The 23726-nt window shown below is 47.4% G+C and overlaps 1 protein-coding gene across 3 annotated transcripts; it reads left to right on the forward strand.

The window, feature by feature from the left end:
- Positions 1 to 14359: 14359 nt before the first annotated feature.
- B9D1 (B9 domain containing 1) lies at positions 14360 to 23403 on the forward strand. Of its 3 annotated transcripts, XR_014001914.1 has the most exons (8): positions 14361 to 14520; positions 15473 to 15541; positions 16373 to 16484; positions 17751 to 17847; positions 18367 to 18429; positions 20054 to 20121; positions 21699 to 23277; positions 23309 to 23403. XR_014001914.1 is itself a non-coding variant. In XM_081169728.1 (7 exons), exons 1-7 carry the CDS (start codon positions 14455 to 14457, stop codon positions 21842 to 21844), a joined length of 621 nt encoding a protein of 206 aa, XP_081025854.1. In that variant the 5' UTR covers positions 14361 to 14454; the 3' UTR covers positions 21845 to 23403. The 3 variants fall into 3 exon arrangements, 2 of the variants coding, with proteins under 2 accessions (XP_081025855.1, XP_081025854.1); XM_081169728.1 differs by having other exon boundaries at positions 21699 to 23403; XM_081169729.1 differs by lacking the exon at positions 20054 to 20121 and having other exon boundaries at positions 14360 to 14520; positions 21699 to 23403.
- The last annotated feature ends 323 nt before the right edge of the window (positions 23404 to 23726 follow it).

Consider the following 23726-nt stretch of genomic DNA (forward strand, 5'->3'; position numbering starts at 1 on the left):
AAGAAAAATGTTATGCAAATTTCTGGGGGAATATTTTCTAAGGGATCGCCAACCTTTTTGGGGCACATCTGGAGTTCTGAAAAAGTGCCACGGTTGCCAGTCACAAAATGGCGGGTGTGGAAGTGCAAAGTGACACAAAATGGCTGCCGTGCAGTGTGGCATTCCACAAAAATGGTTGACACATTTAAAGGAGAAGAAAAAGAGGCAGGACCTCACAACTGTGCAGGCATAAGCCTTCATCAATGCGGGGGGGGGGGGAGAACACCTACATCAGCCACCGCCATGCTCTTTGTGCTGCTCTTTTCAGAAGAGAGGAGAGAAATCCAGACATCCCATAAAACTTGCTCAATGTAGGAGATGCTGAGCCAGCACAAACAGGAACTGAGCAGGGGCAACATAGGAGCATAGCTGTCAACTTTTCCCTTTTCTTGTGAGGGATCCTATTCGGAATAAGGGAATTTCCCTTTAAGAAAAAGGGAAACATTGACAGCTATGCATAGGAGGCACTGGTGGGCACCATGTTGGCAACACCCATTTTCCTATGAATGGGAAGGAGCCCAATGTAAGCAGTACGAACTGGCTAGCACCTGTGCCATCAGCAGCGGTACCCCTCCTTCTCAATCTGTGGTTTTAAAATATTTGTTGTTTCTAAAGTAATGGTGATCGTTTTCGTGGAACATAACACACCGCAGACATGACCACACAAAATCATTTTGGTTACAAGCTAGCACGAAGCAAAGCACTGTACAGACATAATGTGATGCCTGTAATATGATGGGCGCTCTGCTGTCATGCATTTGGAGACCCAGGGACCCACGCCTCGTTTCTCACCCTAATTTCAATGAGCCCCCATGTAGCCCCTCCACATAGGAGCTTGCGAGACTGGAGCGTATAAAAGATGTAGTGCCTTGTTTATGAAAGAGAAGAAGGAAAACCAAAATCTCCCCAAACCTATCCCTTTTCTGACATGCCGCTGACGGCCCTCTATCTCTGTGTAAGGTGACCCAAGAGCGTCCTCTCCCAGACATGATTCATCCAGGTCTCTGTTTGTGGCACTGATTCAGCTTTCTGGTGATATTTGTGAAGGATTAAAGAAAGGGCCGATATGGGCCCAGATCGTATGTAACGCGAAGCCAAGCCAGTGTGAATGGGCAGAAGCACGGTTCTTTGGTGTGACAATGGTTTAAAATTTGGCCTTCCCAAGCTTCCAAAAACCTATGGGATACATGTTGATGTGTGGGGTACTACCAATTTGGAGGGGTGTGTGTGGTTGATAAGGAAAATGGTGCCCAGCTGACACGTTAAAAAGGTCCAGTTAAGTCCAGTCGCAAACGACTCTGGGGTTGCGGCGCTCATCTCGCTTTAAAGGCCAAGGGAGCCGGCATCTTGTCGGCAGACAGTTTTTCCGGGTCATGTGGCCAGCATGACTAAGCTGCTTCTGGAGCAACGGAACACTGAAACCAGAGCAGCACACGGAAACACCGTTTAGCTTCCCGCTGGAGCAGTACCTATTTATCTACTTGCACTGGTATGCTTTCAAACTGCTAGGTTGACAGGAGCTGGGAGAGAGCAATGGGAGCTCACCCTGTTGCAGGGATTTGAACCACCGACCTTCTGATTGGCAAGCCCAAGAGGCTCAGTGGTTTAGACCACAGCACCACCCGCATCCCTGGTAGCTGACACATTAAATAATAAGTTTTTTTAAAAAAAACAGGAGATTCTACTCACAAATCAATCATGCCATGTCTAGTTTGGACCTCAGATGACATTCCTTATGACTGTGTTGTAATCAAACACTTTGCATCCTTTGTAGCTCAAAATGGCTTTGAGAAGCAAGATGGTTATCAGTAATACATTCAGGGGTTGCAAGAACGTCTGCCCAAGAACATGCTGACATTTTGAATCTGCTGGATTATGCAGCGGAAAAGGGCAATAAGGACGCTTGCAAGGGGACATTTCAGGGATGCTTGGTTCATCTGAGAGGCCCCTCCAGACGCTGTTGGATTCCAAATCCCATCGGTCCCAGCCAGCATGGTCAGTGGTCAAAGACAATGGGAACTGTAGTCCAACAACATTTAGGTCCCCGGTCCCCCCCCCCCCCCGCAACATTTCTAACATCAATAGTGAACAGATAGTGGATTTAACCCAGAGTCTTGGCCAACCAATCTACGACTATATCCAGCAATGCAACCTTGAATGTACAGAGCCTCTGTGTACAGGTGCAGTCTACCTGAGTGCCAGATCATGCCGAGGTGAAGCAAAAGACAAGTCACAACCTGCCTACCCTACTTGGAAGCTCTTCAGAGGCCATGGCTGGCCACTGTTGCAAACAGAAAGAGGGGCCTCGTGGATTTTGGCTTGATCCAGTAAAGGCAGTTCTCACCTTCTTGTCTCCTACATCAAGTCAAGGCAGCTGCTGTCAGCAATGCTTTTCAGCCAATTCTAACACCTGCAATTTTGATAGGGTGTCGTGGCAACAGTCAAAAAGCTTCTGCCATGGGAAGGGTGGGGGGAATGGCATATCACAAAATAGCTTCTTTGGGGGCATGCTATAATGGCCTGAATGTAGAAGCATTCAAATCAGTGCAAACAGGAACTCGGAAGACCAAACAATATCTTGCGTTCTACAGATTTCTGAGGGAATATTTATTGAGACCTTTTGCTGACACCTCAGGAGGTACCGTCTCAAGTGTCTTAAGTACATCCTCCCAGAAGACGGACGCTGCGTCCTTGCGATGTGACTGTTCCAATCGTCGGTGGATTGAGCTGTCTCTTTGAAATAAATGTGGGGAACGACCTTCGTAGGGCCTATCCTCACTTACCTTTTGCTGGCTGAGGTCGGCACTTGGACGCTCCATGTCTGAGCGTTTGCGCTTGTTTGTTTGCCCTGAACTTTCCCCATGAAAACCCGCTCTTTAAATCTGAATTGGAGCAAACATCAGTTCTGGTTTTCTGCAGATTGACGTTTGTGCCGATGGAGCTTTAAAGAGCGGGTTTTCACTTATCTTAAAATCAATGATAGGCCCATAAGTTCCATTCCTTATCTACATCTGTTTCCTGAAAAGCACTGAGGCAATGTTGAAGGTTGCAGATATGTGCGTTGGGTGGGGGTTAAGAGGCTAATCGTTGTCTCATTTGACCAGGTGACTATGACACCTTCCAGGAGCTAAAACCAAGAAGGACAGAGAGATCAAAAGTTTTGCTGCATGGAATGAACTGTAAAGGAGAGGCCTAAGGGCCACATTTGCCCTTGGACAACGCTCTGGGGGCCACATAGGCACCACCACCCCAAACAGGCCACATCCACACCTTAAAGCCCTACTACAGGGGTCAGCAACCCGCGGCTCCGGAGCCGCATGTGGCTCTTTGACACCTTTGCCGCGGCTCCGGGACGGATACTAGCGAGGGGAGGAGGCGCATTGTGCGCCCCGACACTCCCCACTGTGGCAGGCGCTGTACTGGCTGTGACGTCGCATGGGGGCGGTGTGTGCGTTAGTCATGCACCATCCCGACGTCACCTTCCCGCCCGCCCGCTACATTGTAAGGGGCATGTACGCTGGTCACTGCATTGAAAGGGGGCATGTACGCTGGTCACTGTTTTGAAGGGGAGTGAAGAACACACACACAAAAGGTAACTTGTTAATTTAAAGTTTATTTCTATGAGGAGGAGTAATTCTGAGGGGTCAAACAAAGAAATAATAAAAAAGTGACAAAAAAGTTATTTTTATAATGACGAGTTTTGCGGCTCCCAGTTTTTTTTCCTTCGGAAACGGGTCCAAGTGGCTCTTTTTGCCTTAAAGGTTGCAGACCCCTGCCCTACTACATAACTGTAAACAGCCATGGCTTCCCCCATGGGAACTGCAGTTTATTAAGGGCGGGGAGAGGTGTTTGGAGACCCCTGTTCTCTTCACAGAGCTACGGTTCCAAGAGTGGTTTATCCATCAATCCCCAGGGGAGAACTGCATGGCTTAGTTATATGTTGGAAGTGTGTGAGACTCCTAATCTCAGGGTTGTGGGTTCAAGCCCCACACAGGGCAAAATATTTCTGCATTACAGACGGGTTGGACTAGATGACCCTTCCAATTCTATGATTGCAGTGGTACCTCAGGTTAAGAACTTAATTCATTCTGGAGCTGTTCTTAACCTGAAACTGTTCTAAACCTGAAGCACCACTTTAGCTAATGAGGCCTCCTGCTGCCGCTGTGCTGCCGGAGTGCAATTTTTGTTCTCATCCTGAAGCAAACTTCTTAACCTGAGGTAATATTTCTGGGTTAGCGGAGTCTGTAACCTGAAACGTCTGTAACTTGAAGTGTCTGTAACCCGAGGTACCACTGTATAGGATTGTGGGATGTCAGGGAACTGCCATCAGAGGCACGGGAGAAGGAGAGGGTCTCTGATTCTGCAGGGGAAGGTCCCAGCGCTAGAGGGAGACTCAGCTGGGAAGAAGGGGAAGAGAATGAGTGTAACACCAGGGATCCAGGAGAGCAACGGGACAGGGAGGTGCAGGGGCTCCAGGACTCTTCGCTGGAAGTTAGCGAGGAGAGCCCAAGCACCCCGCTGCCCACGCCCACCCTGCGCAGGAGACTCCCACGCAGTGAGAGGCGGAGACGATTGGGCGTCAAACAGCTCTTATGTTGGCAGCGCTTTAAGAAACGCCCACAGACAGATTCTACGAGTGACTAAGGGCAGCCACGCTGAGATGGGCTGTGCAGTCCGGAGGGTTTAACCAGGCAATCTAATGCTCAAACGGAGCAGGATTACGCACGAGTAACTCCCAACCATTATATGGGATTTACATAGGCATCTGGTTGGACACTGTGGGAAGATGATGCTGGAGCAAAATGAGTTGGGGGCCTGCTCCAGCAGAAATCTTCTCCTGTTCAAATGTGCCTGTGTGTTACAGGCTGGAAGAGCAGGGGGCGAACACTATTACGAAGCTGTTCCTGATATTTATTCATAGAACCATAGAAGGGACCCTGAGGATCATCTAGTCCAGTACTATTTATTATAACATATCCCACTTTTCCGAAGGGACGCGGGTGGCACTGTTGTCTAAACCACTGAGCCTAGCACTTGACGATTGGAAGGTCAGCGGTTCGAATCCCCTCCATGGGGTGAGCTCCCGTTGCTCGGTCCCTGCTCCTACCAACCTAGCAGTTCGATAGCACGTCAATGTGCAAGTAGATAAAGAGGTACCACTCCAGCGGGAAGGTAAACGGCATTTCCATGCACTGCTCTGGTTCGCCAGAAGCGGCTTAGTCATGCTGGCCACATGACCCGGAAAAACTGTCTGTGGATAAACGCCAGCTCCCTTGGCCTGTAAAGCGAGATGAGCACCGCAACCCCAGAGTCAATCACAACTGGACTTAACTGTCAGGGATCCCTTTACCTTTACCTTTTTATCCCACCTTTCCACCAAGGAGCTCAAAGCGGCCCCAATTGTTTTCCTCCCTCCCCCATTTTAACCCTCACAACATCCCTGACAGGTAGGTTAGGCTAAAGACGATTGACGGGCTCAAAGTCACACGAGTGAGCTTCAGCTTGTCTCTTTCACCTGCTGCAAAACCATTTCAGAGGAACGACGTTTTCACAAAATGCTCCGCAGGATATTCTTCCCCCTCCTCTTTTTTAAAGAGCCCTGATGAAGGCCTCCGAGAGACAGAAAAAGCAGACATCTCTGAGTCATTAAGACACATCCCTGCCTTAAAAGCTTTGCCGGGACAGGTTTAATGGATGAAGCTTTATTTAATTATTCATCCTAAAACCTTTGTGCAAATATTAGGCACGTTTAGAGATTAAAGGCTGCTTTTAATTGAATTACAGCGTTGCCCATGTTTGTGTGGGAGGCTTGTGTTTTCCACTTAACCAAAAGAAATGGGGGGGGGATTTTTAGTCAACACAATCAGAAATTTAGCCTGTGCAAAGTGACTCCAAACGGCCGTGGTCCTGCTTACAGACTTCTCTGTCTTCTCTTTGGCCACTGTGAGGACAGGAGCTGGACTAGATAGATCATGGGCCTGATCCAGGTGCAGGGGTCTTCTCATGTTCTTACAAGGACTGTTCTTTTATCAAATTCCAGAACCGTTGTTTTTTTGTCCACCTGCGTCCTCCTCCTAAAAGATGAATTGAATGTCCCTGAAACAGCACCATCCACCTGTCAAAAGCTCCTTGCTTTTGATGTCAGGATGAGTCATTAATTAACAGCGAGGACAGACAGCACGTCCGATCTTCAGATCCAACTGTTCCAAAGAGGGGCCAGAGTTCAGACAAATAGGTCTCTCTCTCTTTATTTAACAGAAAGAATTAGGATGAATTGTGCTCACTTCCTCCCCAGAGAAGGCTTTGATTTATTCCTGTATGCAAGGCAGCATTGCACATAAACTAGGGATAGAGCAAAGGACCTAAGGACCTCTTCCAGATGTTTCAGACTCCAGCTCCCATCATTTGCAGCCAGTGCAACCAGTCATGAGGGATGATGGGAGTTGTAGTCCAACAACACCTTAGACACATAGAATTGGGCCCCCAACATCAAGGGAGTGGCAAAGCTTATAAACTAGGCCTCTTTGCAGACAATGGTTGTGACACCAGACCCTAGAAGCACAGCGAACCCCCTAACCAAAGAACTCAACACATCCGCAATGGGGTCGGGCCTACAGGTGATTTTTGCAAAATCCGAGGGTATGTTTTTTCAACACACACACACACACACCCCTCAAGTCCAAAAAGAATTCAGCAACATCACACAGATTTAAAAAACTTTGCTGCACCAAATACAGATACTTAAGGGTACAAATAACCAGAAACCTCCACAAACTATACATCCACAACTAGAATTGTAGAGTTAGAAGGGACCTAGGCGATCATCTTGTCCCACCCCCATCATTCTGCCCGGACACTGAGGTCCAGCTCCAAGACCTTTTTGGCGGTTCCCTCACTGCGAGAAGCCAAGTTACAGGGAACCAGGTAGAGGGCCTTCTCGGTAGTGGCACCCACCCTGTGGAACGCCCTCCCACCAGATGTCAAAGAGGAAAACAACAATCAGACTTTTAAAAAACATCTGAAGGCAGCTCTGTTAAGGGAAGTTTTTAATGTTTTATCGTGTTTTTGATATTCTGTTGGGAGCTACCCAGATTGGCTGGGGAGGCCTGGCCAGATGGGCAGGGTATAAATAATACATTTATTATTATTATTATTATTATTATTATTATTATTATTATTATTATTATTTAATAACGGAGATCGAACCTTGGCATTATCAGCATCATGCTCTGAGTGAGCTATCCATGCTGCTGACAAAGCGCAGGGTTTAGGAACATGTGAAGCTGCCTTATACGTTCAGTCAGGCCACTGGTCTATTTAGCACAGTGCTGTCTACACTGGCTGGCAGCAGCTCTTCTGGCTGTCCAGTTGCTCAGTCTTACCTGGTGCCACGTGAGAGTGAACCTGGAACCTTTTGCATCCAGAACAGATGCTCTGCCGCTCACCTACGGTCAGTGTAAAGAGACAGAAGAAAGTTTTCAGCATTGGCCAAAAGGAATTGTACCATTTTTAGGTCACAGACGTGGAGCAGGAACTGGGGCACGATTGAACCAGCTCCCTGTGGATTCTTTCTTTTGAGCTTTTCCCGTTTTAAGATTTAAAAAAACAAAAAACCTGGTCCCACTCCAGGTTTTCATTACAAGCGTAATGGTATGAAATGAAGCTAATTAGATGTTGCTCACGGGGGACCTGAGAAAAAAACCCACTTGAGCATTGTGAGAGGGAAGAGAGGGAAGTTTTGACAGACTTGCCTGCCTTCAATCCTTGTCTTGGTGGCCTCCAAATCTGGCTGGTCTCCGGTCAGCCACAGCCAGCATGCACAATGGTCAAGGCTGATGGGAAGAAGAAGAAGAAGGGGAGGAGTCGGAGGAGGAGTCTGGATTTGTAATAATAATAATAATAATTTATTTATACCCCGCCCTCCCCAGCCAGAGTTGGGCTCAGGGCAGCTAACACCAATAAAATCACAGTAAAAACATTATAGGGGGGAAGGAGAAGGGGGGAACCAATTTATCCGAGACCAGGGAGAAGAGTCGGTGGAAGAAGATTGGAAGAAATTTAAAGACTATTTACAGAAATACTGTAAAATTAATGAATGTTAGAATGATGTCGGAATGAAGTTAAGTGGTTTTAGTAGCAATGTTACAAAGGAGTATGTAAAAATGGATTGTTAACAGGTGAGAATCTAAAGGTATAATATATTAAGATAAAGGATTAAGATAAAAACAAAGAGGGAAAGGATTTGCTGAATTAACTAACTGAACTGGAATACAAAAAAGGGAGGTGTGAGGAGGTCAGGGAAACAAGTAAATGAAAGACAAGACATGGAAAGATTGATTTGTTTTTAACTGTTTTTACTTTTCTGTATTTTGTATTTTCTTTTTTTCTTTTCTTTTTCTTTTTGTAATCTTTTCTGAAACTTTAATAAATATCATTTTTTTAAAAAAGGGGGGGAACCAATTTAAAATACAGGTTAAAATGCAATTTAAAATGCAGCCTCATTTTAAAGTAGCCCATAAATCAAGACCATAAGGGGAGGGAAACATAAGGGTCAGACCAAGTCCAAACCGAAGGCCAGGCGGAACAGCTCTGTCTTGCAGGCCCTGCGGAAAGATGTCAAGTCCCGCAGGGATATCCCTCTTTATCACTCCCCTTCAGGAATCTCAAAGCGGCTAACATTCTCCTTTCCCTTCCTCCCCAACAACAAACACAGAGTGAGTGAGGCTGAGAGACTTCAGAGAAGTGTGACTAGCCCAAGGTCACCCAGCAGCTGCATGTGGAGGAGCGGGGAATCAAACCCGGTTCACCAGATTACCAGTCCACAGCTCTTAACCACTACACCACACTGGGAGGGATGAAGGGTCCTCAATTCTAGTGTAGAAGTGGGGAAAGGGGTGCTCTCATTTTCTGGGTGAAGGAGAGACACTGCTTCTCTGCCCCCACCCCCAAAAAATGCTGGTGGCAAGCAGAAGAGCTGGTTGTTTGTTTAAAATCGCCGTCAGCTAATTGATTTGAAATTATTTCTATGTCACATCCACACTGTGCTTTAAAGCACTATTGTACCATTTTAGCAACAGTTATGGCTTCCCCCAAAGCAGTGGTTTTCAAAGGGTGTGGCAAACCACACTGGTGTGGCAGGAGAGAATGGCAAGTGTGAAGATTCAACGACAATCGAAGGAACATTTAAATATTTCAGTGTAGTATTTTATTTGCAGAATATAGATAGATGACTTTTCAAAATGAGAGCGGTACTGGGGACAATCTTGGTCGTGATCCAGAAGCGCCATTGAAACGAAGAGAAGACTCATTTGTTTTCCAATGTATTGCTGATCAATTAAAAAAAACAATGGTGTGGCACAATAAAAGGATTATTCTGAAAGTGTGGCCCAGAGGGAAAAGTTTGAGGACTGCTGCTCCAAAGAATCCTGGGAACTGTAGTGTGTTAAGGGTGCTGGGAACTGTAGTTCTGTGAGGGGTCTCCTGGGAACTCTCAGCAGCCTAAACAAACTACATTTCCCAGGATCCTTTGGCTTGATCTAAACAGGCACTTCTTGTGCTCTTATATATCTGCCAGAGCCTGGTGAAGACCAGAGCTACTACGTTGTCACTCGTGGTATCTCAGGATGGTGTTGTTGGGACACCGCTGCAGAGGAGGCCCCGTCCCCAGTTGCAAGGGGTTGGGCTGGTTTTCTGATGAAAACAGATCTGTTGTATCTGTTGTATCTCAATAACTCTCCACGACTTCCCGATCTGCAGCTTGTTGTTGTTTAGTCGTTTAGTCGTGTCCGACTCTTCATGACCCCATGGACCAGAGCACGCCAGGCACTCCTGTCTTCCACTGCCTCCCGCAGTTTGGTCAAACTCATGCTGGTAGCTTCGAGAACACTGTCCAACCATCCCGTCCTCTGTCGTCCCCTTCTCCTTGTGCCCTCCATCTTTCCTAACATCAGGGTCTTTTCCAGGGAGTCTTCTCTTCTCGTGAGGTGGCCAAAGTATTGGAGCCTCAGCTTCATAATCTGTCCTTCCAGTGAGCACTCAGGGCTGATTTCCTTCAGAATGGAGAGGTCTGATCTTCTTGCAGTCCATGGGACTCTCAAGAGTCTCCTCCAGCACCAGAATTCAAAAGTATCAATTCTTCAGCGATCAGCCTTCTTTAGGGTCCAGCTCTCACTTCCATACATCACTACTGGGAAAACCATAGCTTTAACTATACTGTACGGACTTTCCAGCAGCTAGCGATAATTAAATGGGGACATCTAGTGGCAAGGGAAGTTATTCCATAAAGCAGCCTATGACAACCCACACCCTTCAGCTGTTCTAGACTACGACACCCATCAGCAGCTTGCCAGCATTATTTAGTCCAGTACAGTGGTACCTCGGGTTAAGAACTTAATTCGTTCTGGAGGTCCATTCTTAACCTGAAACTGATCTTAACCCGAGGTACTACTTTAGCTAATGGGGCCTCCCGCTGCCACCACGCGATTTCTGTTCTCATTCCATAGCTGTCAACTTACAAATTTGAAATAAGGAACCAGCAGCCTCGAAAATAAGGGATCATCAGCCAAAATAAGGGATTTTGCGAGTGCAGGTGTGTTCGACTTCTGATCCCCTCCGAGCCAAAGACAGAAAGCCTAGCCAGCAGCCAAACGAAGCCTCAAGCGGTGGTTCCCACAGCGCAGCAACCCAGCAAAGGGGACGCACCAAGAAAAACCACTGTCATCTCTCCGCTGGGAAGCACTGAGCAAAGGCGAGTCCCCAGGCAACGCGGCTGGGCACAAGGCATGCAAGCTCCACCCCCCCAGTCATTCTTAGACTCCTTATTGGGTGAGCAACGCAGCCAAGCAACACAGTTGGAGCCTCCCTCCTCCCTGGCCGGCAGGGAGGGAGGGAGAGGAGCTGCTTCCTTTGAAACCCGGGAAATTTACGGGATATCATCAATCCGGGACAGCAGAGGGACACGGCGCTGGGATGATGGAGTTTCCCACCAAATAAGTGGGGGGTGCCAGGGGTGCCGGCCGCACCGGGCGCAACATTTGGGGGGCGCATTTGGCCAGCCCCCCTGGAGGAAGCGGGAACCTCTCCAAGTCGCTGCGGGAGGAATGAATGAATGAATGAATGAATGAATGATCAAGCGGAGGGCATTAGCTGTAAAAAAGTAAAAGATCTGACCCCTGGATAAGCCCCCCCTTTTTTAAGCCCATACATATACTGTAGTGCATATATGAGTATGTATATGTGTGTGTGTGTGTATGTGTATTGTTTTTATGTATAATTTTACAACTTTTAATTGACACCATCATTCCCTTGTAAACTATTGCTGCCTTTTATGTTTTTTTTTCTTTTCTTCTGGTCTATGACCGTAATAAACTATTCATTCATTCATTCATTCATTCATTCATTCATTCGCTGCGGGAGGAAGTCTCTCCGCCCCACCGCCAGCCTTCGGAAGGATTCTCCAAAGGCTGGCGGCGGGAGGAGGTCTCTCCGCCCCACCGCCAGCCTTCGGAAGGCTGCTCTGAAGCCTGGCGGCGGGAATAGGTCTCTCCGCCCCACCGCCAGCCTTCGGAAGGCTCCTCCGAAGCCTGGCGGTGGGGCGGAGAGACCTTCTCCCCGCGCCAGCCTTCGGATGGCTGTCCTGAAGACTTGTGGTGGGAGCAGTGGCTTAGCATGGGGGGTGCAGGGGGGGCCTGCCGCACGGGCGCAACATCTGGGGGGGGGGCGGAAGAGACTCAAGTGCTAAAATCCACGGGTTAGGGGGCGCAAATTACTTGCCTTGCCCCGGGTGCTGAGAACCCATGCTACGCCACTGGGTTGACAGTTATGTCTCATCCAGAAGCAAAGTTCTTAACCCAAGGTACTATTTCTGGGTTAGTGGAGTCTGTAACCTGAAGCGTCTGTAACCCGAGGAACCACTGTATCCTGTTCTCACTGCTGGGAAACCTGCAAGCAGAATCTGAGCAACAAGAGCAACTCTCCTGTCCTGCGGTTTCCAGAAACTGGGATTCAGAAGCACTGCTGCCTTCAACTCCGCAGGCAGAGCATAGCAGAGCTAGTAGAATCAGGCTTCCTCAAACTCAGCCCTCCAGATGTTTGAGACTACAATTCCCATCATCCCTGACCACTGGTCCTGCTAGCTAGGGATCATGGGAGTTGTAGGCCAAAAACAACTGGAGGGCCGAGTTTGAGGAAGCCTGTAGTGACAGCCTTCTCTTCCAGGAATAAGTCCAATCCTCTTTTAAAGCCATCCAAGTTTGTGGCTTCCTGCAGGAGTGAGTTCCACAGTTCAGCCATGCACTGTGTGAAAAGCTTCTTCCCTTTATCTGTCCTCAATCTTCCACCAACGCATTAGGAGGGCGCCAGGTTGGCACATGTTGTGACAAACCACTCAAAAAAGTGTTCTCTATAAAGAAAAAAAATATTTGTTAAGTGCTTGGGATGCTAGAAGAAAAAAACATGAGGGCAGCAGCAGATTGTTGCAAAAACACCACAGTATTTAAATCATCATCCTGTTATTTCAGTTATTATCATAACATATTATTATTACTTTAAAAAAAAAACACCCCAGTATCATTAGTGTGATAGAATTGTTAAGCATGCCAAGTTTAGGACCTGGAAGATCAGGGTTCAAATTCCCACACAGCCATGACGGTCACCAAGTAGCCTTTATCCAATCACCATCTCTCAGCCTTACTTCCTACCTCACAAGGTTGTTGTGAGGATAACATCAGGAGAGAAGCAGGGAGCAGCATGCACTCCTCAGGAGAGACATGTTTTGTTGCAGCTGGGGCAGATGAAGGTGTCCAGTTTTGCTGCTGCAGATACACCAGGGCGTTTCTTCTCCCTGTGCTCCTCCCAGCGGCCATTCCTCCTCTGGTCACTGCTGTGGAGTCGACTGTCTGTCTCCGGGAGGAAAGGTGGTGTGTGATATATATACAGTGGTACCTCGGGTTAAGTACTTAATTTGTTCCGGAGGTCCGTACTTAACCTGAAACTGTTCTTAACCTGAAGCACCACTTTAGCTAATGGGGCCTCCTGCTGCTGCCGTGCCACCGGAGCACGATTTCTGTTCTCATCCTGAAGCAAAGTTCTTAACCTGAAGCACTATTTCTGGATTAGCGGAGTCTGTAACCTGAAGCGTATGTAACCTGAAGCGTATGTAACCCGAGGTACCACTGTGTGTGTGTGTGTGTGTGCATAAACAAATAAATTTGATCATATGAAAACCCACCGTTCTTCATAACGATTTGTTATAATTATTTATATCCCTAAAACGGCCTCAGCGTGCCTATGGCAGTAAGATAACAATAATAATAATAGTAATAGTAATAATAATAATAATAATAATAATAATAATAATAATAATAATTTATTATATATACCCCGCCCATTTGGCTTGGTTACCCCAGCTGCTCTGGGCGGCTTCCAATGCATATAAAAACGTAATAAAACATCAAACATTAATAATAACAATGTAATCCAATATTTTTAAAAATCAAAATATAAAACAAACCAATTCCACACCAAAGCCAGGATCACATTTTTACAGTTGCTATCACAATAAAAGGGACGCGGGTGGCGCTGTGGGATAAACCACAGAGCCTAGGACTTGTTGATCTGATGGTCGGCGGTTCGAATCCCCGCAATGGGGTGAGCTCCCGTTGTTCGGTCCCTGTTCCTGCCAACCTAGCAATTCAAAAGCATGTCAAAGTGCAAGTAGATAAATAGGTATCACTCCGGTGGAAAGGTAAACAGCGTTTCCGTGCGCTGCTCTGGTTCACCAGAAGCAGCTTAGTCATGGTGGCCACATGACCCGGAAGCTGTACGCCTGCTCCCTCGGCCAATAAAGCGAGCTGAGCGCCACAACCCCAGAGTACAGTAAAGGGGTCCCTTTACCTTTACTATCACAATAAAAGCACATTATCGTTCTAATTTACTATGTTTATTATTCTATAACTTATTATTATTATTGCTGTTTTTGTTGCTGCTTTGCAACCGCTGCAATGAATAACACACTACGCCAGGCGTGGACAAACTCTGGCCCTCCAGATGTTTGCGACTACAATTCCCATCATCCCTAGCTAACAGGACCAGTGGTAAGGGATGATGGGAATTGTAGTCCCAAACATCTGGAGGGCCGGAGGTTGCCTATGCCTGCTCCATGCTATGCTAATAGGCGCTATTTCATTCATAGCGCATCAGCATCGCCTTGCGACCGACAGCGGAGTCCTCCCTCCCAAGCGGCTTTCGATTCAGCAACCCAACGTTCTAGGGCAGCCTCGGCCCCGCCCCTTCGCGTTTCGAAAAGGCGTCGCGGAACGAAGATTGGCCCACGCGCCGCGCCGTCCTCCGTTGCTAAGGAGGGCCAGAGACGCGGCCTTTAGCAACGGGCCCTCTCCCGGCGCCTGCGAGGCTCCGATGGCGGCCGCCGCTAGCCCCACCGTCTTCCTTCTCATGGTCAATGGGCAGATCGAGAGCGCGCAGGTGAGCCGGGGGCGTGCAGGGGCTGCTTTTGCCTCTCTGGAGAAACGGGGGGCCGGGCTAGAGAGGGAAAACGCGCTCTTTGTCTGCATCACCCCTCCAGGCCGTCGCCGTGGTATCTCCCGCCTGTTCTGTACCCCCAGGCCATGGGCGGAACCAAGTCGGACAGAGGGGGGTTAGATCTTTCTTTACTCCCGCGCCCCGTTTCCCACTCACCCTGCTGTTGTGCCTTTCACGGAAAGAGAGAGCCTGGCTGTGTTTTCTCCCCGGGCTTCCATCTTCCTATTGCAAGCAGGCAGAAACCCAACAGGTGCAGCTGCTCATAGAAATCAGGTTGGGGTGGGGTATTGCATTGGGTTTTCACCACCTATGCCTGTAATTAGAAATGCCAGCTTCTCTAGCTTCTGTGCATTAATTAGCTGCGGGGGCAGGCACAAATCCCACAGGTGCAGCAATAGGCGGACATTGTCATCCTTGCATATAGCCTATAGGTATAAATGGTACTTGCATGAAACCCTCTCATGACAAAATATCAGAGCGGTGAACAGCAAGGGAAGCTTGACCGGTTGGATTTGTGCCTTAGAGTGCAGATGTGAAAGGGTGAAGAACTTTGCATGGGAAAGGGGGGGGTGATTTTGAGGTGTCAGCAGGTATGTCTGTAGGTTCCCCAGTTCTTTGCCCCCCGGCATCCTTAAGCTGGAGCTGGTTTTCCATTTAAAGGGTGCTGGTAGCAGAGTAAGAAATGAAGAAAAGCTGCTGTGTTGCTTTACCTGGCCTGAGGAAAAGTGAACAAGCTTCCCAATCATTGCACTTTGTGGCGAAAGCTGCTGCTGCAGCAGCTCTTCAATGCATGGGAGCGGGAGCCCAAGCACGGCATTCGGCAAACCCCCGCACATCAGGATGTGTATAGGGAGCTGTATGGAAAGATGCAAAGAACTTTTATTTTTATTTTCAGTTCCCGGAGTTTGACGACCTCTACTGCAAGTACTGCTTCGTGTACGGTTACGACTGGGCCCCTACTTCAGTAAGTCTTTCTCCAGTCATCCTGCTCCTTCCTTAACCGCAAGCCCAGCGGTTTTTCTGGACCGCTTGCATCGAATCCATCCATTTTGCTTTGCTGTGCTTTGAAGCCACAGAATACAAATCAGCATCCGTAACAGTGAAACAGAATATCCGTTATCAGGGTTTACCTTTGATTGCCAAATTCAAGAGGCAGCAGACAAGTTCAGGTCCTTGTAATTTTCCCAGAGGCCTCCGGCTGCTCGACTTGGGAAGAAGGATGCTAGACCAAATAGATATACAGTCGTACCTTGTTTTGCGACCGGAATCCGTTCTGAAGCCCCGGATGCTAGACGAAAAGGACGCACGACAAAGAGCCGTTCTGCGCACGCACACACACACACACACAGAGCAGTTTGCGCTTCTGCACATGCGCAAGCAGCAAACCCAGAAGTAACCCGTTCCAGACTTCCAAGTTTGCCGCAGACATTTGACAAAATGGACGCACAACGAGGTGGACTCAAAACAAGGTACCACTGTAATCCAAAAGATGTGCCTTGCTAAACCTGTTGAATACCAGAATCTCTCCTGCCCCCCCCCAGCACCTCATTTCCCTAGCTCAGGGATTGGGTAGTACCTCTGGTTTTTGAACTCTGATCATGCTACTTCTTCACCTGGATGGTGTTGTGGGAATTTCTGTTTTCTATCAATCGCATGCTGTTTTTGTGAACCTATTCTGTTTTTCAGGAAGACCTGTGGTTGTGTTCCTCTGATCTTTGGAATCTTCTTCCAAAATCAGAATGGAAATACCATGTGAAAAGAAAAGGTCTGACTCCACCCTCCCTTTTCCTTACAGGGTTTGGAAGAAGGAATCTCGCAGATCACTTCTAAAAACAGAGTCGCCCCGCAAGACCTGGTGTGGAATTTCCCCATTGACATCACCTTCAAGAGCACAAATCCCTTTGGCTGTAAGTAAAGTGAAGCAAGAGGGTCTTTGGAGTTTGAGAACCACCAACAGGAAAAGGGCTGTTGAGGTGCTCTGGCCCGTCTCCCGAGTTTGGTGCATGCATGTTAGACGAGAGATTTGGAATACAACAGATATGGAGGGTTCTAGTAGCCCTTAGCGAGGCTTTGGGCTTCTGAAAGGAAAGACAGAATGGATGGATCAGGCCTTTCGATCCCTTCTGCTTAATAAAATGGGAAGGGAAGAGGGTGTTTTCTGTCCTGAAAAAGATCTCAGAATTCTGCAGTGAGGCAACTGATATTTTGCACCAAGCAAAGCTGAATTCGGTGCTTGCTACAAATGCTGAAAACGTAGTGCCTTTTAACACTTAACAAATACATTCATACCTCAGGTTGAATACGCTTCAGGTTGAGCGTTTTCGGGTTGCGCTCCGCGGTGACCCGGAAGTAACGGGACGTGTTACTTCCGGGTTTTGCCACTCGCGCAGACGCTCAAAATCACGTCACGTGCATGTGCAGAAGCGGCGAATCGCAGCACGCGCAGATGCAGGTTGCGTTCGCTTCAGGATGTGAACGGGGCTCCGGAACAGATCCTGTTTGCATCCAGGGGTACCACTGTAGCTGGGTTACTTATACTGCTTTTACTAGTTACAGAGAAGGGCAAAGAGGGACTGCAGAAGAGAGTCCTGCTTATAGGTACATTTTGGGCGTCCTTCCCTCTCCATCAAGACTGGCAAGAACTGAACCCACTGAGGGAGGAACCTTCCTGCATTGCCGGGGGTTGGACTAGACGACCTTTGGGGAACCCCTTCAGACTCCACAATTCTACGATTCTGTGATTCCACCAGCTATGCTCCTTTTCAGCCATGCCTGTTAAGAAGGCCTGAGACCAAACATGCTTGGCAAAGTGGTCTTCTTCCCCTTACAACCCAAGACGCCTCACCTCAAAGGAATAGCTGATGAATCTGGGGCCTTACACCTGTCACAACTCCAGAAATAATACAAAACAAAACAGGCCAGCCTGCCACTTTTTGCCCTGGGGGCAGGTGGAGGGTGGGGAGACATCTGGCCACCAGTTTACCCAGCAGGAATTATCAGTCGCTGAAGCCAAGTGATGCAACTTCAGAGCTGCTCTCCCACCAAGCGTCATCCACGCACCTGCAGCTGGTGCAGAAAACATGGTGGGATGCTGGTAATAGCCAGCAAGATGGGAAGAGGACCAAATCCATCGCAGCACCCTTAGGCTGATGGTCCTTTTCTTTTTTCCCAAGGGCCTCAGATAGTCATAAGCGTGTACGGCCCTGATCTTTTTGGGAATGACGTGGTCCGAGGCTATGGAGCGGTTCACATTCCTTTCACCCCGGGGAGGTGAGTTCTTAATCGCACTCCTTGACTCAGTTTGAACATGGTTGCCTTGAGCTGTTGCTCTCTTCTTCTTTTAAAAAACACAGTTTTATTGGTTTCCAATCTATAACAATTACAAAAGAGAGAGGAAAAGATGCAAATATATTCTTGCAGTCTTGAAAACCGGCGTCCAGAGCATGAGACGGAAGCTACCGCTGGATTATGGGAAGTCGGCCAAAGAGGAGCTGATCTCTCAGCAGAGCCATTGTGGGTGGGTCACTGAGATGACATAACCATTATTTCCTTAAAGAATAGGTCCCAGCCCCCCACCCCCCACCGCTCAGTGGGTCACTGCAACGTTATTTCATCCTTGTTCATTATTGACTCCACAAAATATCAAATCCTTTTTCTTTCTGCCAAGGGGTATGTGAGGTTTTTTGGCTTCGTTGGGGCACGGAAAGCACTGACTTTCTTAATTTTTCTTTTTGGATCTTTTCTAATTGGTTGAGCTCCCAGATTTGGATATCCTAAATTCTGTTTCAGGCACAGGAGGACCATCCCAATGTTCGTCCCTGAATCGACATCCAAGCTGCAGAAGTTTACAAGGTACTGAAGAATGCGTACGATGTGGGTGAATATTTACTGGGAAGTGTGTTTTTTTAATACATGTCTTAGAAGCACTGGGCTCCAGTCGGCATCATCTCAATTTACTTGGTTCACTTGTCCACACTGCTGTCCCTTTGGCTGCTGGGGTAGCAATATGACCTCCCTGCCACCGATTAGACGGCTTGCAAACGTAACAGCCTGATTGCACATAGGTGCCCTTTTTGTGCAAATCATGTATTTAATATTTAGGGAGCAAGCAAACGAGGGCCCTATGCAATTTGATATTTGAACCAAACAGTTATACAAACTGGCCCCTGGCACAGCCTGCCAGCAGCTTGAAGCTTCTCCCTAGCCACACTTGCATGCACACAACTGCTAACACTTTCCTCGCTGCGTGTTGGGTAGGAGGGGCTCGATCCCCATGCACTGTAAACAACGCACTGTTGGCCAGGGCTGGGGACGAGGCACAGGGGGGGAGTTCAAACTGTTGGCCAGCTGTGGCAAAGGGAAATTTGCCAGGGGCCTAGTAAGAATAAGGAAGAAAAGGGTCATTGTTTAATGGCAGGGCTCTGGCTTTGCCAACTCAATCCTTGGCATCTGCAGGTAACACTGGGGAAATTTCCTCATCTGAAACAGCGGAGAGCTGCTGCCACTCTCATCAGGATGGATTTGATTTTAATCAAATCAGTTTAAATCACTAGCCAGTAAGACTTGATTTAAATATAATTTTTTACGGAAAGAGTCATTCTTGCTGGTATAATAATATTTCCAACCAGAGGAAGGTTTGATTTTTGGAATAATAAATTTTCAGAGCAGTTTTTACAGTTATGTAAAAAAATTACTGATTTGGTTATACTATTAGAAATAGATAGACAGATAATTATGAAATTATTGTGAGGTTTAATAAGTTAACTGTTTATATTTGGACAAGTTTTTTGCTTCACTTTATTGGAAGGAGAAAAATAATCATTTCCTTAATAACAATTTAAACAGTTTATTTAACTAAAACAATAACATTATAGCATATGTATTCATGTTTGTTAACTGAAGTGGTTAAACAATTTAAGTGAGTTTTAGCACACATGAAAAACTTAAAACAAATTCTTATTTCCTGATAAATAGCCTTTGGACTATAATATAACTTAAATAGAAAACTATCTTTAGAAAGATATTTTCCCCCAAAAGCATTTTATTTTTGAAATCCGATTTAAATTTTAAAAACCGTTTGGTTTTTTTTGGTGTTTTTTTTAAAAAAGATCATTGGTTTTTATCCACCCTGCCACTCACTGTAGACTGGGGTGGGGAACCTGTAACCCTCCAGGCAATGTTAGACTACAGCTCCCATCAGCCCTGGCCTGCAAGGCCAGTGGTCAGCGATGAGAAGAGCTGTGCTCTAACCACTTCCAGAGAGTCATTTTCTCCACCCCTTGTTTAAAGCGCCTTGCTGTGTGGTTTCCAACAAAGTCTGGGAGCGTTTGTGGCTGGCTGAACTTGTAAGAGAGATTCTGGGATTGTGAGATTTAGGGCTGCAGTAACATTTGACAGGCTTAGGTTATGGGGGGATTCGGATCGAGTGGAATTGTGAGGCTGCCTTGATGACCCGGGAACTTTCTCTTTCTCCCAGCTGGCTTATGGGAAGACGCCCAGAGTTCACGGACCCCAAGGTCGTAGCGCAGGGAGAAGGCCGAGAAGGCAAGTGCTTGGGGAGGGAACCCCCCCCCCTGGATGGGATGAACGTTATCTGCAGGCCAGGCCCTGCGGAGGTGGAATCACAGGCAGAGCCTGGCCCCTAAAGAGCAGGAGCAAAGACCGAGCTTGAAACATTGCCCCAATTCAAGATGCGCTCATGTTCAGGGCTGCTGCTCCTCCTACAGAAGGTGTTGGAACCGGATAAGTCTTGGGAGAAGAGTCCCAAGTGGGAGGTGTTCCGTGGTGGAGGTACAGAAGACAACATCTAGTTTGGTTTATAAATATACCCTGAAGCTGGAAGGGCGTTAGGGAGGGAGGGGATTGGGAGGGGAACTGCAAATAAGGGAGAAATATGCAGGGGATTGGGCAAGATGAACCTCAAGATCCCTTCCAATTCTACCATTCTGTGATTCCAAAGCAGGCTGCGTTATATCTGCAAATAAATATGCATTGCCAAGGGAAGACGTCCAGTGTTAGTAGGGGGGCGATGAATGTGCAGCGCTTACTCTCCCCCCATTGAATTTTCAAGTGCAGTTGCATTCAGAAAAGCAAACATTGAACCACCAGTTACAGATAGGTAGCCGTGTTGGTCTGCCATAGTCAAAATAAATAAAATTCCTTCCAGTAGCCCCTTAAAGACCAACTAAGTTAGTTCTTGGTATGAGCTTTCGTGTGCATGCACACTTCTTCAGATACACTGAAAGAGAAGTTGCCAGATCCTTCTATATAGTGAGAAGCTACTACAAAGGAATTTCAGAAATAGACTGGAAAGAGAAGCTGCTGAATTGCAACTCATTACCAAACTCAAAACCATGGAGAGACCTGGTCTGAACAGAGACATTGGATTCTTATCTCATTATACATGACTAAGCCATTTCTCACCTTCTCACCCCTTGCCTTTTCCTGTAAGACCTATTGCAGTCGTTAAGAGTCGTCAACAGGCTCATCTCAGCTATCTGCCAATCTCCCATTCCCACCACCCTTCTGAGTAATACCCCTCCCCACCTTCTCACTATATAGAAGGGTCTGGCAACTTCTGTTCCAGTGTATATGAAGAAGTGTGCATGCACACGAAAGCTCATACCAAGAACTAACTTAGTTGGTCTTTAAGGTGCTACTGGAAGGAATTTTTTTATTGAACCACCACCCTTTGATCTTAATGACCTTTTTATGGCCTCGGCCCAGTAGACCTGAAGGAGCATCTCTACCCCCATCATTCAGCCCAGACACTTGAGGTCCAGCTCCAAGGGCCTTCTGGCGGGGTTCCCTCATTGTGAGAAGCGAGGTTACAGGGAAGGCAGAGGGCCTTCTCAGTGGTGGCACCCGCCCTGTGGAACGCCCTCCCATAAGATGTCAAGGAAATAACTATCTGACTTTTAGAAGACATCTGAAGGCAGCCCTGTTTAGGGAAGTTTTTAATGTTTTATCGTGTTTTTAATATTCTGTTGGGAGCTACCCAGATTGGCTGGGGAGGCCCGGCCAGATGGGCAGGCTACAAGTAATAAATTATTTTTATTTTATTTTAAGAGTGAAATAAACTCCTGCTGGTTTTCATTTTGTTCCACTTGGTCTTCTTCCAGTGACCCGGGTGCGCTCGCAAGGCTTCGTCACCCTCTCCTTCAACGTGGTGACCAAGGACATGAAGAAGCTGGGCTACGACGTGAGCCCTGCCAGCGCGTCCAACCCCTCGCTCCCGTCGGTGGCGGGCGGCATTCAAAACTACTGAACACCAGGTGGTTGCTGGCCTGCTTTGAAAGCCCGTAGGGTCACCTGCCCCCCTGGCAAAGGTATTTGAACTAGGATCACTCCAGATGCCAGCTCAGGCCTGTTGTAGTTGTCACGGGACTAACAAGTGTGTCCTGAGGACTGTTTCAAACGTTCTGTTACCAAGGTGCTAGGGCAGGGGTGCTGAGCTTACAACCCATAGCCTGTGTCTGAAGCCCGCCCCCTGCCCCACCAAAGCAATTCTGGGTACACCCCAAACACCAGCTTTGCCTGCAGCGACAAAATCAGCAGCAAGCAACATGGCATCCCTAGACAGGGCAGAGAGGCCAGCATTGTGCCAAGTCCACCCTCTTCATATGAATTGCAGAGCAGGCTGGGTTTTCCTTCCCTCTACCCAATGCAGCAGGGATAGTGAGCATGGTAGTCTCCAGCTGACTGCATCTCCCATCATCCCTGGCCTTCTGGCCAAGCCTGATGGGAGTTGGAGTTCCAACATCCGTAGAGCACTGACAAAGGGCCATTCTACTGAAGGGAATGCAGCAGGATTGTGGAGGGCACCAGGCCATGGCAGATGGCTCATATATGGCTGGTCATATAAGGAAGGGTTCCATGTATGTAGAAATGTAGTGCAGCAGGGAGCAAGCTTGCAGGCTTTTTTTTTTTAGCAGCGCAACACTTGAAAGGCTTACCTGCAGCTTAAAATTGTGGGTGGTTTTTTTACACCTCACAAACCTACACAGTAGGAGGGTTGGCTTCACTGTCATGCCACTCAGTTTCTTGCTTCTGCTTTGAGGGGTCTGTTATCCCATTATGGCCGAGACAGAAAGCATAGCATGCAGGAAGGGCTTACAAACTTGCCTGCTCTGTGCCAGCTACATTTAAGCCATTTGTAAGTGTTCCTCTGCCCAGCTTGATAGCAGTTGCAAGGGACAACTGTTTTCTTCAGGGGCACGTTCCTGTATATCCCAAAGCATGTTGTGGCAGAAGCAGTCCTAACCTCCAACCTCCCCAATTTATTCCCTTGCTTTTTGCACACGTTACTCATCCTTAAGCATTCACTTGTTTAGGACGACGTTTGTAACTGTTGGAAAGTTGGAGGTAAGAGAGAATCTGCTTTTCTCGCTCTCTGACCGCCCCTTCTGGCATCTGATTTATCCCATTTCATCAGTATTGCAGAACTGGTTTAAATTAGTCCTGCAAGGAGGCCCACTGTTGTCGTGCAGCAAACAAGTGTGTTTAATGGCCAGCATGAATGAGACCGGCAGGAAGAAAGAGGGAAATCAAGCATAAGGGATAGTTTGAATATTACTTGAAACTGGCTTCTTGCAGTATGGGAAGTGATATTTTAAAAATAACGCCAACACTTATTTACGAAAGCAATAGCATTTGCTATTAAACAGATGAGCTTATTTAGAATTTCCTATACCCAAACTGGTGCTTTGTAAATTCCCACCAACTTGCCCAGTGTACTTTGGAAGGATCTAGAGAGTACCCTTGTATTTACACAATTTTGTACAGTTTCTTTTTAAATAAAGGATTTCCACATTTGTGGGGGCAGCAGTCTTCTTTGTAGTAATATTGTTTGCAAGGTTTTTAAAAAAATGTGGTGGGGGAAAAGAGAGTCTTCTGATCAAATCACTCTGGCTATGTCCATAAACGAATGCACAGAGCATTTGCCTTTATTCCTATGTATCAAGAGCACAAAACAATGATCCTTGGGACTTAATGATGTCCAAAACAAGAGATGGTGGTTTGGTTAGGGTGAAACAAACCACAGTTTGAAGGCAAGGTTTGTTCTCAGCTTACCAGTCATGGTTTGTTTAGAGCAGGGTTTCCCAGACTTCGGCCTCCAGCTGTTTTTGGACTACAACTCCCATCATTCC

This window comes from Podarcis bocagei (genome assembly GCF_964188305.1).
Source record: "Podarcis bocagei genome assembly, chromosome: 14".
NCBI classification, from domain to species: Eukaryota; Metazoa; Chordata; class Lepidosauria; order Squamata; family Lacertidae; genus Podarcis; species Podarcis bocagei.

Excerpts from the sequence above, each read along its gene's own strand:
- B9D1 (XM_081169728.1), top strand. The coding sequence starts at position 14,455 with ATGGCGGCCGCCGCTAGCCCCACCGTCTTCCTTCTCATGGTCAATGGG. Across the intron at positions 16,485-17,750 it reads GAGCACAAATCCCTTTGGCT|GGCCTCAGATAGTCATAAGC; the intron begins GTAAGTAAAGTG and ends TTTTTTCCCAAG. Across the intron at positions 20,122-21,698 it reads GCAGGGAGAAGGCCGAGAAG|TGACCCGGGTGCGCTCGCAA; the intron begins GCAAGTGCTTGG and ends GTCTTCTTCCAG.